Raw genomic sequence first — 14,842 nt, 5'->3', positions numbered from 1 at the left:
GTGGGTTCCCTGTGACGGACAGTGACCTGTCCAGGGTGTGACTCTGGGATTGGCACCAGCAGCCCCCGTGACTGTGGAATGTGGCGGATGAAGCCTCTGAGATCCAAAGAGGTCAAAGAGACATTTTGTCCCTAAATTGGCAGATTTGGATTTTGAAAGGAGTGCCAAAAGGGTGCCGTGCCAATCCACATAAATTCAGACTGAAATTAAAAGGAAACTTCCTGTTTCCACAAACAAATTCCCTTCACACTAATAGTAGAAATGTCAGGCCATTCTGATGTGGCATTTCAAAGTCACCTGGATTATTTGTTCAAAATGCTTTTGCAAGTCTTTTAACTGGAGCATGTAAGACATTATATATATAAATACCGTATATTTATGTGTTGGAACTGAAAATGAAACGCACGGATGATCTTTACGACACTGTTGTAAAGATTAACAATCACACTGTTGTAACAAGAGGCTACATGAGTTATCTGGGATGCAAGGACTTGTTATGCTGCATTTCTGCACAATATTGATGGTTTCTATTGCCATGATGATGTTATTAAGAGGTGGATTCATTCAGGCAGGATGCCACTGAAGGCCGAGGCAGTGGAGGCGGGTGATTAACATTAAAAGGAAACTTCCTGTTTCCACAAACAAATTCCACTTCACACTAATAATAGACCACCTCAGGATGACCCTCACAAAATATCAGGCCATTCGGATGTGGCATTTTAAAGTAAAAGCCAGATGGCAGACTTCACCCCATTCACGCAACAAACCTCTGTCGGCCTCTGTTGGTCATATTGGCAAGTGTGGAAACACAGACATTGTGACAGACAGACAGACAGTTGCACAGAGCCACTAAAAACAATACTTCACTCTCACTCTGTGGGGTGAAGTAAACAGGTGCTTGGTAGTGGGGAGGCGGGAATAAGGGGCAAAAATACTACTTTTTCTAAATACTTAGAGTTTTGAAGGTTCAATCAACCCAAATCGGCCGCAAGATCTTTCTAGTTCTAGCTAATGTTCTAGTTTATAATGAGCTTCCCCTGTTTCAAAGTCACTAATGCAGTTTGTACGTGAGTCCACAAGTCTGGTATTACTTAACTGGCTTTTCTTATCAACAATAAATCCTGGTCATAAACTGCACTGATCCTTCCTTTCTTAAGTGAAAGTATCGGCTGATTTGAGTCACAGTCTGTTCTTCCTTTGATACGTGAAGAGGTGAAGACATGGGAGCGTCACAGGTGAGTCTCCCCATGATCACTTCAGCTTACTGATGTGTTTGTGCTCATGTTTTTAGGTGATTATCTGTTATTATTGTGAAACACTATGCGCACAAAAGTATTTGTCCTCATGTGTTAAGTATTGAATTCAGGTGTTTCAGTCAGATTTGGGCTCTCGGCCTCTTATCTCCAACGAAGGACAATCTTAATGCTTCAGCAAACCAAGACATTTTAGACAATTCAATGCTTCCAACTTTGGGGCAACAGTTTTTTCTATTCCAACGTGACTGTGTCCCAGTGCGCAAAGCAAGGACCATAAAGTCATGGTTTCACTTTCAGTTTTGGTGTGGAAAAAGTTGACATGTAACATACCATGAGGGGGTGGGGCCAGCCTACCACCAGCAGGAGCGAAGTCCCCCCCAGACCGCCCACCAAGGAGACAGGACAGAGCCCGCTACAGCCACCCCCCACCACCCTCCAGAGGCCAACCGCACACCCCCTATCCCAAGGAGGGACAGGCGGAGGCCCATGCACGATCCCAAGCCAGGGGGCCCCCCCGGAGACAGGAGACGGGTCAGGCCAGGGCAGGACTCCCAAGCATAGGTAGGGGCCAGAGTTCCCACGGACTCACCACAACTGACCCCACTAAACATCCAGGAGCGATGGTGGGCAGTCCGCCACCCACCACCGCACCTGGAAAAGGGACCAAATCCCACGCATCTGCCGTCTCCAACCCAGGAGCCTAGGAGCAAGCAGGAGTCGGGCACCCCCCCAGGCCTGGCCCACCAGGGAATGATTTGGTAGTGGTTGTGTGCATGTGTGTGTGATGCGTGATATGATATGGGGTATGTTGGTATCTAGTGCGCAGTTAAAACAGCGGGAGATGTGGCATGGACACCCCACTGCTGGCAGACAGTGGAGCTGTCAACGCCCCCCCCCCAGACCCTAATGTCTATTATGCGATAAAATAAGGGACAGAGAGCGACCCCACCAACCATGTGGTGGTATCGTTGACTTGTCATGACAGTTGTAATAAACAATACCATTTATCAACTGTGGTGGGAGCCAGAGAGCAAATCCTTCATTGTGTTACATCAAACTGACGTTTGGCATTTTATTTTATATATTAATTGTTGTGGTTGTTTTTGTTTTTAGTCCGTTTTAGTCACGGAACCGAAGCCTGGAGACCTGATCGCAGTCGACCGTGGGAATTATACCCACTGGGCCGTTTACATCGGAGAAGATGAAGTGGTTCATTTTGCTAGTGAGTGACATGTTTGTGTTTACTACATTCACACTGGAGGACAATCTTTAACTTTGATGTTCCTGTGTAACATATTTTCCTGTCTCGCAGGAATCAACGATTCTGGTCCAGACAAGACTTCCTTGAATGCAGAAGTGAAGTGCCAAATGCTCAGTGACATGCTCAACGGCAACAGTTACCGAGTCAACAATCTTCTGGACGACAAGTACGAGCCTCGCGACCTTGAAGTCATAGTGAAAGAGGCCCGCAGCAGGATTGGTCAGAAGTTGACGTACGATGTCGTCAATTATAACTCCGAACACTTTGTGACAGAGATGCGATACGGCAAACCAGAGTCACGGCAGGTGGGTGTCATGTGTACAAACGGAAAGTGTTTAGCAGATATTATTAAATACAGCTTCTTTAATGTTATATAGATCTCATCACCCCGATGTTCTGTGTTCACATGTTAATGCTTTAAAAATATTTCGTCTCACATTGCACTTTTTGGATATGTATAACTTTATAGAGGTATTCATGGCTTAATTTAGTCTTTCTAGAATATTGTAAATGAGATGTTGCTTAGTACTTTTTATGATTAACACTCTAGTTTATTGTAGTAAAGGAGCAAGAAAAAGAGGCAGAAAGAGCAGTCAATCAAAAAACGCAAACACTAATTTGGGGGGAGGGGTTTGGGGGGGCCTGAGAGCAAAACCCGATTTTATTTGATATATTAATTGCTTTGGTTGCCTTTGTTTTTAGTCTAACATGAATCCTGGAGACCTGATCGAGGTCGACCGTGGGAATTCTAAGCACTGGGCCGTTTACGTCGGAGAAAATGATGTGGTTCATGTTACTAGTGAGTGACATGTTTGTGTTTACTACATTTGCGCTGGAGGACAATCTTTAACTTTAATATTCTTGTTTAACACATGTTCCTCTCTCGCAGCAAATGACAGGACTCCCTTGAAAGCAGAGGTGACGCGCGAAAAGCTCCATGTCATGCTGAACGGCAACAGCTACCGAGTCAACAATTGTCTGGACAACAAGTATAAGCCTCTCAACCCTGATGTCATAGTGAAAGAGGCCTGCAGCGGGGTCGGTCAACAGTTACTGTACGATGCCACCATGCGTAACTCCGAACACTTTGTGACAGAGCTGCGATACGGCAAACGAAAGTCACGGCAGGTGGGTGTCATGTGTACAAACAGAAACAGTGTTTAGTAGATATTATTAAATGTTATCGAGATCTCATCACCCTGATGTTCTAAGTTCACATGTTAATGCTTTAAAAATCTATCGTCTCAGTTGATACTAAAATGTGAAGTCAAAAGTGACTGTGTCAGACGGAGTCTGTGGGTAGGTACTATATTGTACTGGAAAACCAGTGTAGAGTCGAGCTGAACTATCTATCTATCTATCTATCTATCTATCTAGTGTGTATGTCTATAGGTTTTATTGTGTAAAGCACTTTGTGCTACAATTTGCTGTTTGAAAAGTTCCATTCAAACAAAATCTGATTGATTGATTGATCCCTTGTTTATTCTTTCCAACCGATCTCCGGCAGGTTACAGAAGCAGTGATCGGAGTAATAACCGGGCCAGTGGGACTTTTGGCTGCTCCTCTGCTTAAGTTGACGAGCAGCTTCAGCTCTTCTGAAGAACCCACTGAAGCAGAAAGCCTGACTGAATGAATCACTGAATGTGATTCATTCAGTGAAAGGTTGAAATGGACTTGATTCGTTTACAAAAATACAAACAATTATCTTCAGAAGAATGATCTTCCATTTGTTAAGACCTAATTCTACAAGCTGTGGTTTGATTGCTCAAAAAATTTAGGGGAACACAAAAATCACAAATCTGGTATAAATTGAAATCTATTGATTCTAAATCAGAAAGTCTGTAGGTATTAAACATTAGGTGTCAGTGTGTGAGTGGATGGCTTTTTGTCTCCATGTGTCCCTGTGAGAGGTCAAACAGGTCAAAGACACATTTTGTCACTAAATTGGTAGATATGGACTTTGGAACGAGCGCCAAAAGGGTGCCGTGCCAATCCACATAAATTCAGATTGATATTAAAAGGAAACCGCTCAGCATCCATCAACCCCCACGCAGCACCCATTGGCCCCCGCTCAGCACCCGGAGGCTCCCGCTTAGTCCCCCACTCAGGCCTCTGCTCATCACCCAGAGGCTCCCGCTCAAGCCCCTGCGAGGCACCCAAAGGCCCCCACTCAGCACACAGAGGTCCCTGCTCAAGTCCCCGCTCAGCACCCAGAGGCTCCTGCTCAGTACCCAGAGGCCCATGCTCAAGTCCCGCTCAGCACCCAGAGACCCCTGCTCAATTCCCTGCTTAAGCCCCCTCTCAGCACCCAGCGCCACGCTCAGCACCCAGATGGCCCAAGTTGCCCAACAAGCCCCCTCAGCACCCAGAGGCCCCTGCTCCCCAGCTCAAACCCCGCTCAGCAGAGGCCCCCCCTTAGGCCCCCGTGAGGCACCCATTGGCTCCTAAAACATGAAATGGACAAAATAAATTCAGTTGTCCTCACTGCAAGGTCATTTTAAACAAAATAAACTTCAAATCTCAGCTGACAGGGCGATAGGCGGGGTACACCCTAGATAGTTTGCCAGAAAAATAAAAATCATTGATGCAAAGTCTTCTGTCTTTGGTTTATTTGACTTAGCTAATATAATTGAGTGTACAAAACAACATGTGTCTATGTATATGTATGTACATTATATGTATATATGTGCATATATATGTACTATATACATGTAAGAAGTATGTGGAGTTGTGAGTATAGAGGACTGCAGGTGTCACTGAAAAAGTAATACAAGATGTTATTAATTTGCCATTGTAAATGGTAATAAAAAGTGAAATTATAGAAACAACTTGTAAATGATGTATTAATCCATCAATAAATGAATTTACAAAACAACATGGTATTATATTATATAATTACATTATAATCTCTCTCTCTCTCTATGTATATAAAATTATTATATTTTAATCTATATAAATATATATCTCGAGAATGTGCTGCCTGATCTCAGCCACCAGATGTCACTCGCACGGAATCAAACATTACCCACGCCCACATTTAGCTCAACCCTAATCTGCGTATACTGCAGCCAGGTGCAATTGGAGTTGAGTCACAGTCTCTTCTGCCTTTGTTACGTGCGGAGGATAAGACATGGAATCTTCACAGGTGAGTCTCCCGATGATCTTTCCAGCTCACTGACGTGTTCGTGCTCATGTTTTTAGGTGATTTTCTGTTATTATTATCGTGTCACACAACGTGACTGTGTCCCAGTGCGCAAAGCAAGGACTATAAAGACATGGTTTCACTTTGAGTTTTGGCATGGAAGAACTTGACTGGCCCACATTCCATATCCTGTAAGTTACATGTTTCTTCTTATTTTGTCTTTAAACCAGTTAAACTGACTGCTGCTCATTTGAAACAGGCCACTCTTGTTATATAGATATGTATATGACATGGGGGGAAGGGGTGTTTTTAAAAATGAAACAATGTAAAAATATTTGTTTAAAATGCTGTTGAACCTGTTCTAACAAACAATACCATTCATCAACTGTGGGGAGAGCCCGAGAACAAATCCCTCATTGTGTTACATCAAACTGACGTTTGGCATTTTATTTCATATACTTTATAAATTGTTGTGGTTGTTTTTGTTTTTAGTCCGTTTCAGTCACGAAACCAAAGCCTGGAGACCTGATCTCCAGGCTTTGGAGACGAGGTCAACTGTGGGAATTATAGCCACTGGGCCGTTTACATCGGAGAAGATGAAGTGGTACATGTCATGTGTACAAACAGAGAGTGTTTAGTAGATATTATTAAAGACAGTTTCTTTAATGTTATGTAGATCTCCTCACTCTGATGTTCTATGTTCACATGTTAATGTTTTAAAAATCTTTTCTACTACATGGTCCCTACATTGACTCACCTCGACACGGCAAGGCACGGTTATTTTGCTTTTCCATCAGTGATAGTACCTGGTGCTTTTTTTAGTTCCTGCTCTTGAACTTGGAACTGAACTAGATCAGTTAAAGAAAACTTCAAAATCCTGAAAACACGAGTTTATCTCCAACATTTAGCAAAGGAAATGTCTAAAATGTCAGTATTTAACAGAGGAGTCTGGTGTAATTAGCGACCGCGCTGCTGAAAGCCGGCGATCATGAGCGACGAGCCAAATCACAAACCCTGCCACTGTATTTCAGTTCAAATGGAAAATGGTGCTGCCTGAGCAGCTGCTGCTTACAACAGCCCTCTTTCTTACTTTTTCTCGTTTTTTTCTCCTCTTTTCTGGCGCGTTTTACGCTTTTTCTTTAAAATGGTTGAATCCTGCTGCCACCACGCGCACAATGAGACCACTTTTATTACTTTTGCATTCTGTTTAATGCTCTTCTCGGCACTTTTGGGAACTCCAAAAGTGCCAAAAGAGTTTGTTGCGGTGGGCATCCACCCGTATTACATCCCGAGGGAGTTCTCGCATTGTGTACACAGTCTACATCCCTCCCTCAGCCGATGCAGCCACAGAGTGTGAGAGGCTGCACAGCTCAGTGTCGGCACTGCAAACGGAACACCCAAACTCTCTCCTGCTCATAAATGGTGATTTCAACCGTGCCTTGTTTTCCCCCTTTCTCCCCACGTTCACACAGTACGTGAAGTACCACACCCAGGAGAACAAGACGCTGGACCCGTGGTGAGGAGGCAGCCCGCACAGAAAATAACTGTAATGATGTGGAATGAAGAAGCCAAGGAGAGGTTGAGAGACTGCTTCGAGACAACAATCTGGGAGACTTTCTCTCTAACATCGACGGCTTCAACGACTGTTTCACAGATTACATAAAATTGTGTGAGGATAACGTCGCACCAACCCGCAGGGTGCGGTGCTTTGCCAACACCAAGCCATGGGTGACCCCTCAACTTCAAGTCCTGCTGAACAAGAAGAAGAGGGTGTTTGCTTCAGGGAGCAGAGAGGAGCTGAAAGAAGTCCAGCGGGAGCTCAAGCAGGCGATCAGAAAGGCGAAGGACATCTACAAGAAGAAACTGGAGGAGCAAATGGGGCAGAGTAGGACGAGGGATGTGTGGAGAGGCCTGAAGAACATCACAGGTCATGGACAGAGTGGAGCCCGAGACACAGCAGGGGGGGACCAGCGTTGGGCCACTGAACTGAATCAATACTTCAACCGATTCGATCAGGGCCCCCCTCCCCTCTCCACCTCTGCCCTCCACTCCTCACATGCCTGCTCTCCAGTGGCCACAGCCACCATCCACCAACCGTCTTCACCTCCAAAACACCTCAATCCAACACCCCACCCCCCACAGAGGTGGCCATCTGCAGCATCGGGGCACCTCAGGGGACGGTGCTCTCACCATTCCTCTTCTCCCTCTACACCTCGGACTACACCTACAACTCCAGCAGCTGTCACCTCCAGAAGTTCTCCGATGACTCAGCCATTGTTGGCTGTGTGTCTGAGGGGGGACGAGCTGGAGGGGGACGAGCTGGAGTACAGGTCGGTCATCAAGGACTTTGTGGACTGGTGTGAGAGCAACTTCTTGTGCTTGAACACCGGAAAGACGAGGGAGATGGTGATCGACTTCCGGGAAAAGACCCCACCACACCCACCGGTGAGCAACCAGGGCTCGGACATTGAGCTAGTGGATAATTTCAAGTACCTGGGTGTTCACCTCAACACTAAACTGAACTGGACCACTCACATCGACGCCCTGTACAAAAAGGGTCAAAGTCGCCTCCACCTCCTGAGGAGACTGAGGTCCTTCGGAGTGTGCAGACCTCTACTCCGGACTTTTTATGACTCTGTGGTGGCCTCTGCCATACACTATGCTGTGGTTTGCTGGGGAGCGGGCAGCATGGACCGGGACAGAAAGAAACTGAACAAGCTGGTCAGGAGGGCCGGCTCTGTCCTGGGCTGCTCGCTGGAATCGGTGGAGGAGGTGGGACAGAGGAGGACGTTATCCAGACTTTTACTATATTGTATTTTATTTTTTTCAATTCTCATTTGTTTAACTGAGCTGTTGTGAATGTGTATTTCCCCCCTGGGAGAGGAATAATGTCTTTCAATCTTCAATCTTCAATCTTCAGCGACTGTGTCACTGCTCATGCAGGAAGTGCTGAACTATTCTGTGAACAAATCCTTTTAATCCACTGATTCTAATGATTCAGTTACACCCAAAACAACTGCTTTACAAGTCACTCGTTTGAGTCGCATATAAAACAAAGTCACAGCAGTTTCATTTCTCTGCCAAAGTACTATATTGTAATGTGTGTGTGTGTGTGTGTTTCAGTATTAAGTACAATTGTGTACATGAACTAAATCAGAGCCATAAAGCAGCTGGCCTTTGACATGTTATCTATCTATCTATCGATCTATCTTGTTGGTGTTGTGTCGTGTGTTTGTGTCTATAGGTTTCAATTTGCTGTATGAAAAGTGCCATATAATCTTTTCGAATGCATATCTCAGTGCTGTGAAGGATAAATTACTACTTGAAGATGATGTCACACTGGAGAGAGCACAGACAATTGCGTGCCGAGTAGAAGATGCTGTTAAAAGCGCAACTTTACTTTCCTCTGCTAATAGGACCGTTCCAACGGCGCCAGTGCAGGCAGTCAGAGCAAAGAATTTTAGAGGGAAAAGAGAAGTGCGCCAAGCTAAGCCTTCAGGAGCTGCATTCGATCGCCGCGCGCAGCCGAATTCCAGCCAGCAGCAACGTAAATACTTCAGATGCGGGTCCAATAGACACTTGGCCAATGATAAAAATTGTCCAGCTGCTTCAGTAAAATGCAACAATTGCTCCAAAATGGGGCATTACTTGAAGGTATGCAAATCAGCTGTAAGTGAAGTGCGTGAAGTGGAAGTGCCAGAGCTAACGGTGCTATGTGTTGATAATGCCAAACTTGCTGTAGCAGCCCAGGATAAGATCACGTGCACGGTGCATATTGAGGCACCGGAGGGCAATGACCATGCTCTGGAGCTCACTGTAGTACTGGTGCTGCTGTTTCTATTTTACCAGAGACTTTGTACAAGCAGTATTTTGCAAATTGTCCTCTCAGTGAACCCAGACTGAAACTTATCACTTATGCAAAAGACAGTCAGACAATAGGGATGCTACCTCATTGATTTCTATACAAATTATATTTTATTTTTTGATTCCATGATTTTGCTCAATGAAGTAAATTGATATGGACATCTACTACCACATGAGTAGGACAAATATAGGGTGGGAGATCTTTTGTAGGTGCCAACAACAAGGTGTCTGTCGCAAACCAAAGTAATTTTTTGGGAAAGCTACTGCCAAGAAAAAAGGCCGATGCAGAGCGATCCAAGACTTGAGTCTTTGAACGGAGGCGACAAGTGAAAGCCCCAGAAAGGGCTGCAAAGTGATGCCACGGTGGAGCTGTTTCTACTGGACAAGTGGATTAACTTTATGTCTTTGTGATCTTTTGCGGAATATTTGTATTTTTTTTCGGCATCGCGTTGTCATTTCAACACATATCCAAAAAAGTTGGTAAGTCATCAAAAAGTACAGAAAGTTACAGATGCTAAGTAAATCCGAACAAGAAATTCAAAATGTATATATATATATATATATATATATGTATATATATATATATATATATATATATATATATATATATATATATATACGTATATATGTATATTTATATGTATATATATATATATATATATATATATATATATATACATACACACATACACACACATATATATGTATATATATATATACACACATTTATATATATACATATATATACACACATATAGGGGCTGCAGGTCAGGAACGACTGTGAAGTGATGAAATGTTGTATTTGTTTGAGCTTGGGACTTTCTGAGCATATATATATATATATATATATATATATATATATATATATATATATATATATATATATATATATATATACATACATATGTATATATATATATATATATACATATGTATATATACGTATAGATATATTTTTACACACACATATACCAGTGATTATACACACATATACCAGTGAAGTCGTTGTTTGCATTCAAGTACATCTCCACTACAGCTAAGGACTTTTTTTTCTGCCATTGCTGCTCAGTCAACCATTGCTCATGAAATCGTCACAGATATGCAACTGTTGTCAATAGACTCATCGGCCTCACCCTCTCACCCCCCCACACACACACCCCGTCTCCAAAGAAAAGGCCTCGTCCTAGGCCGTCCCTCCTCCGAGAATCTGGATGGGGGATTAAGACGAAAGGTCCCAACTTGAGTGGACCAAAGCCCAGCGTCCCCATGAAGAGTCTATTTCACACATGAGTGTGTCTCCATCTCATGCTGCCGGCCACTCTCTGAATGGGCACAGGGGGAAAATGGAAGGGGAAGGATTCCAATTGATCTCTTTAAGCCGCCGGGGATTTGCTTAACTCATCCAGGAGCCGGCGCTTGCTCTGCTGAAGGTGTCGCTAAGGCCCCACTTTGCATGAGAAAACCAGGATTAATCCAAATATTTATCCGTGCTGAGAGAGATGTTTTCGCAGTCTTCACACCCCCCGAAAGAATTCTTCTTATTTTGCCTTTGAAACTATTAAGATTAATACACTACCCCCCGAGGTGTTCTTTGCATTGTTGTACGTTTTGAATATAGGAAATCCTACAGAGTGAGTGAATTGGAAATGGCCAAAAGCACTGCATAAATATTTCACACAGAGAAAAATTCATCGTCCTCGGGTCCTGGAATGGTTTTCTACGGTGGGAAGGGAGGAGGAGGAGGAGGAGGATGAGTGGGAAAAAAGATGAGAATTTCTCGCAGGGGTGTTACAGAAAGAGTGTGTGTTTGTTTGTGTGCACCTCTCACCACGGTTACAGCCAGTTGTGACGTCATTTTTGACAATTCTCTTTTAGAGGATAGCAAAAAACCAAAAAAAAATAAAATGAACTCTCCGGGACACCTGTCTTGTATGCTGAAGTGTGGTGTCCATGGCAACGGCAAGCAAGCCGGGCATACTGTAATGCAATGGATATGTCGCTCTCTTCGTGGATCCAGTCGCTCCATCCAAACACATCATCTGTGTGTGTGTGTGTGTGTGTGTGTGTGTGTGTGTCCCTCTCAGCCTCTCAATCATTGGCTCTTCATCATCCCATCTCCTCAGTGCCTTCACCATCTCTCTCATTAAATCTCAAGTGTTTGTGTCTCCCACAGTGAGAAAAATGCAATATTCACAGAAGTCGATGCAGTCGACATGTTTATTTTTATCCTTTCGTTAGTATTTTTTTAAATTATTTTGTATTCATTTCACACAGTCGAACCATGCAGCTGTAAAACAAAAAAAAATCCCGTTTTGGGATCAAAAAAAAGTAGAGCGATCTATCTAAGATTCACAGCTACAGCTGGGAACACACTACGTTTTACCCACAATTCACAGTTGGGCAGTTGAGTCGGCATGGCTCGTTGGCACGGAAACCTGTCAGTGTGCGAGGCGTAAAGACTCCAATCGACCTCCGTTGGAGTCAAGATGTTTACATTTGGGACGCAATCGGGTAGCTTGTACCGATGACCAACTCAACACGCGCTGCCAACAGCCGACGGTCACTCTCACGCGAGTTTGACGCGTTCAGTTATCTATTCGTGTAGTCTGTGATTAAATGTGGGATGCCTAGTCTTTAAGTCGCTATAATAGATCTGCTGAAACCAAGCTGTTTAGTGTGTATTAACCAAGTCCCTTCAAAATCGGTAACGGCTGTGAAAGTGTGTCCCAGGCTTTAGTTGAGTAAAAGTAAAAGAGGTTTCCTGTATTGGACAGTTTTCAACAGAAATTCAAGGTTGTTATATTCATCAATCCCGACATAATCCATTTACAACTCAATAACAAAGTTTCTAAAAGACCCAAAGAATCCCTCTGTCCTCATTACAAGTACCTGTGACTCCATGGCTGCAGGATCCAGATCCAGCTTCAAGTCTATCGTTATTAGTTGTAGTAGTATTGTCATTCTGTACTTCCTGCATGGCCTGGAGCACACTGAACTGAAATAAGACTAAACGTGGTCGTGATTCGGCTCACAATCGCCGGCGTTCGGCAGTGCTGTCAGAAAATACACCTCTGTTAAATGTTGACATTTTAGACGTGTCCTTTGCTAAATGTTGGCGATTAAAGCATTTTTACAGGATTTTTAAGTCTCTTTTAACTGATCTAATTGTTCACTTTGATTCCAGTGACGACACTCTCTGACCAATCAGTGGCTGGCACTGATCTGTTGCGTCTGTCGGTGTCACATTTTAGTATCGGCTCAGCACGCTTGGAACCTCGTCAGAGCAGGTAGTTAAAAAAAAAGGACGAGGTACTATTACTGATGGAAAAACACCATTTGAGTCTTGGTTCTTTCAGAGATTTCTCTCCACTGACGCCAAGTGTGAACGACGTGATGTTGATCGGCCTCTCTCTTCACTTTCTTTCCATTCACAGTCAGACTCCTGCTTTTTCCTCTTCTTTGCCTTCAGTGTTAATATCTCTCCTTCCTTTCATCCTCACCCTCTCTCTCTGCCTCCCTGTCTGACGGCTTGTCCTTGGAAACCATTCCGTGTGTAAACTGTTAGCTTGGCTCCAACAGTATCTCAAGCCCTGCCATAAATTCTGCTGTCAGACAAGGAGGCTAGCGTTGGGTCAGGCCGGTAGCATAGTCCTCTTTTCTTCCCTCTCTTTCTCTTTTTTTGTACTTTTGTGTCAGAGCTCTTTAGCACCGGGTGAGGAGGGAGCCCTCGTCTTCTCCACCACTCAGCCTGTGGAGCTTGGTTGTTTTTTTCACTGGCCTGATGGTGCAGGGTGGTGGTAATGGTGGTGGGGGTGACGGGGCAGGACAGAGGGTCCCGGAGAGAGGAGGGACTCAACTGCAGGCCCTCGGATTCTGCTGCAGGAGTCAAACTGAGCTATTGAGGCAGGAGAAAAGCCCGGGCTTGGCAAGGAGGAGGGCCGAGTCCAGACCACGCAGCGTGAGACGCGCTATCATGGGAAAGATAAGCAGTCGGGGAGGCATGAGCTGATCCGCCTCTCCCACAGTCCGTGTTCCGTGTGTCCTGCAAACACACAGCAGCGCGGCTAACAATACTCTACTACACCTACGTCCATTAGACGTATCATGATATTTAAATGTATCAGTGGTTCGAAACACAGGTTTTCGTTTACGATGTTGTTCACATGCGGCTTCTTTTGTGCGCGCGTGATGAATGGTTTCCCGGTGTGACGCCGTCATGATGTAGCTCCAGACTGCAGCCAACGATTGCAGTTACCAAAACATGAGAGAAAATTTAAATTGTAAGAGTTTGTTTGCAAAGAAAATTATGATTGTAATAATTATTATTATTGTTATTATCAAGGCAGCATGTGGAGAAATGGAGGTCCAGACGTCCAGGTATGAGGCCTTTTCCACACAGAAATGGGACTTTCCCAATATTTTCCTTAAAAACTTTTCTGTAAACCAATGCCCCCACAGTGACACTAGCTGTGTAGTAGCTATATCAGGCATGTATGTGGCGCTGTAAGGCCGCTACGGAAATGCACCAAAGACAGAAGAAGTGAAGGAAAAGACGATCGACAGAGAAGATGGAAGAGCACATGAGGTGGTTGTAGAAGCAAAATGGCAAGATTTTTTCTCACTCAAATAATGCTGCAGGGCTCTAAAAATGCCGGTTCAATGTGAATTCAAAAAAATTGCTCTCGCGCGTACGAGTCCTATTTTCATAGGATCCAAAACTGACGGGACGTGGTAATCGGGAGAGGACAACTCAAGTTCACCAACGTGGTTTGCAAAAGGAAAAGGAAAAACCTGGTGACGTTACTGACTCACGATTGACCTGAAGATCTGGGGGAGGGTGGAGCTGAGGACCGGCCCGTGACGGTAGGATGCAGGGTGAGGATGGCCACGCCCAGTCAGCTGCAGACAGACAGACAGACAGAGAGCAAAGCGGCCAATTAGGACAAAAAAGAGACAAAAAACGGATCCTTCGAGCATTGAGATGAAGATAGAGCAACTTTTTCAGAACACAGTAAGCACTTTCAACGTGTCTCTCGATACTCAGCTCAGAGAATCAGGCCAAACTGGGCTTTGTCCACTTTGAAATAAACACTCCCAGGTTGTTGTTGTTTGATAACAACAAAAGCAACAGGAGCAGATAAAAACCCAGGAGTTCTGCATGGTTTTCATGGCGTCCCTGCACAGTGTGTGTGGTTTTTCTTACTGTAACTGAGCCCAGACAGCCCTCTCATAATGAAGATATTTTAGAATCTGTGTTGTTAAGTTCATGGCGCTTCCTGTTTTCCTCCCACGGCACGAAAACCGTGCAGATCCCCGTTT

At 44.3% G+C, this 14,842-nt stretch overlaps 3 protein-coding genes across 3 annotated transcripts in view; 2 read left to right on the top strand and 1 right to left on the bottom strand.

The window, feature by feature from the left end:
- Positions 1 to 14,842, bottom strand: part of LOC122783405 (phospholipase A and acyltransferase 4-like) — a 56,717-nt gene that overhangs the window by 28,655 nt on the left and 13,220 nt on the right. The window contains exon 2 of the mRNA XM_044048183.1: positions 14,336 to 14,422. The gene's annotated coding sequence lies outside the window, so the exon portion shown is untranslated. The remainder of the gene's footprint in view (positions 1 to 14,335; positions 14,423 to 14,842) is intronic.
- LOC122783403 lies at positions 1,158 to 4,842 on the top strand. Its single transcript, XM_044048181.1, has 6 exons — positions 1,158 to 1,235; positions 2,370 to 2,478; positions 2,569 to 2,822; positions 3,220 to 3,316; positions 3,407 to 3,645; positions 4,025 to 4,842. The coding sequence occupies exons 1-6, from the start codon at positions 1,221 to 1,223 to the stop codon at positions 4,148 to 4,150; spliced, it is 840 nt and encodes a 279-aa protein (XP_043904116.1). The 5' UTR covers positions 1,158 to 1,220; the 3' UTR covers positions 4,151 to 4,842.
- On the top strand, positions 5,635 to 14,464 carry LOC122783097. Its single transcript, XM_044047745.1, has 3 exons — positions 5,635 to 5,662; positions 7,132 to 8,471; positions 14,349 to 14,464. The coding sequence occupies exons 2-3, from the start codon at positions 7,535 to 7,537 to the stop codon at positions 14,462 to 14,464; spliced, it is 1,053 nt and encodes a 350-aa protein (XP_043903680.1). The 5' UTR covers positions 5,635 to 5,662; positions 7,132 to 7,534.

This window comes from Solea senegalensis, linkage group LG16 (genome assembly GCF_019176455.1).
Source record: "Solea senegalensis isolate Sse05_10M linkage group LG16, IFAPA_SoseM_1, whole genome shotgun sequence".
Lineage (NCBI taxonomy): Eukaryota > Metazoa > Chordata > Actinopteri > Pleuronectiformes > Soleidae > Solea > Solea senegalensis.
The sequence above is the reverse complement of the archived record's forward strand: the minus strand, read 5'-3'. Positions and strand labels throughout refer to the sequence as shown.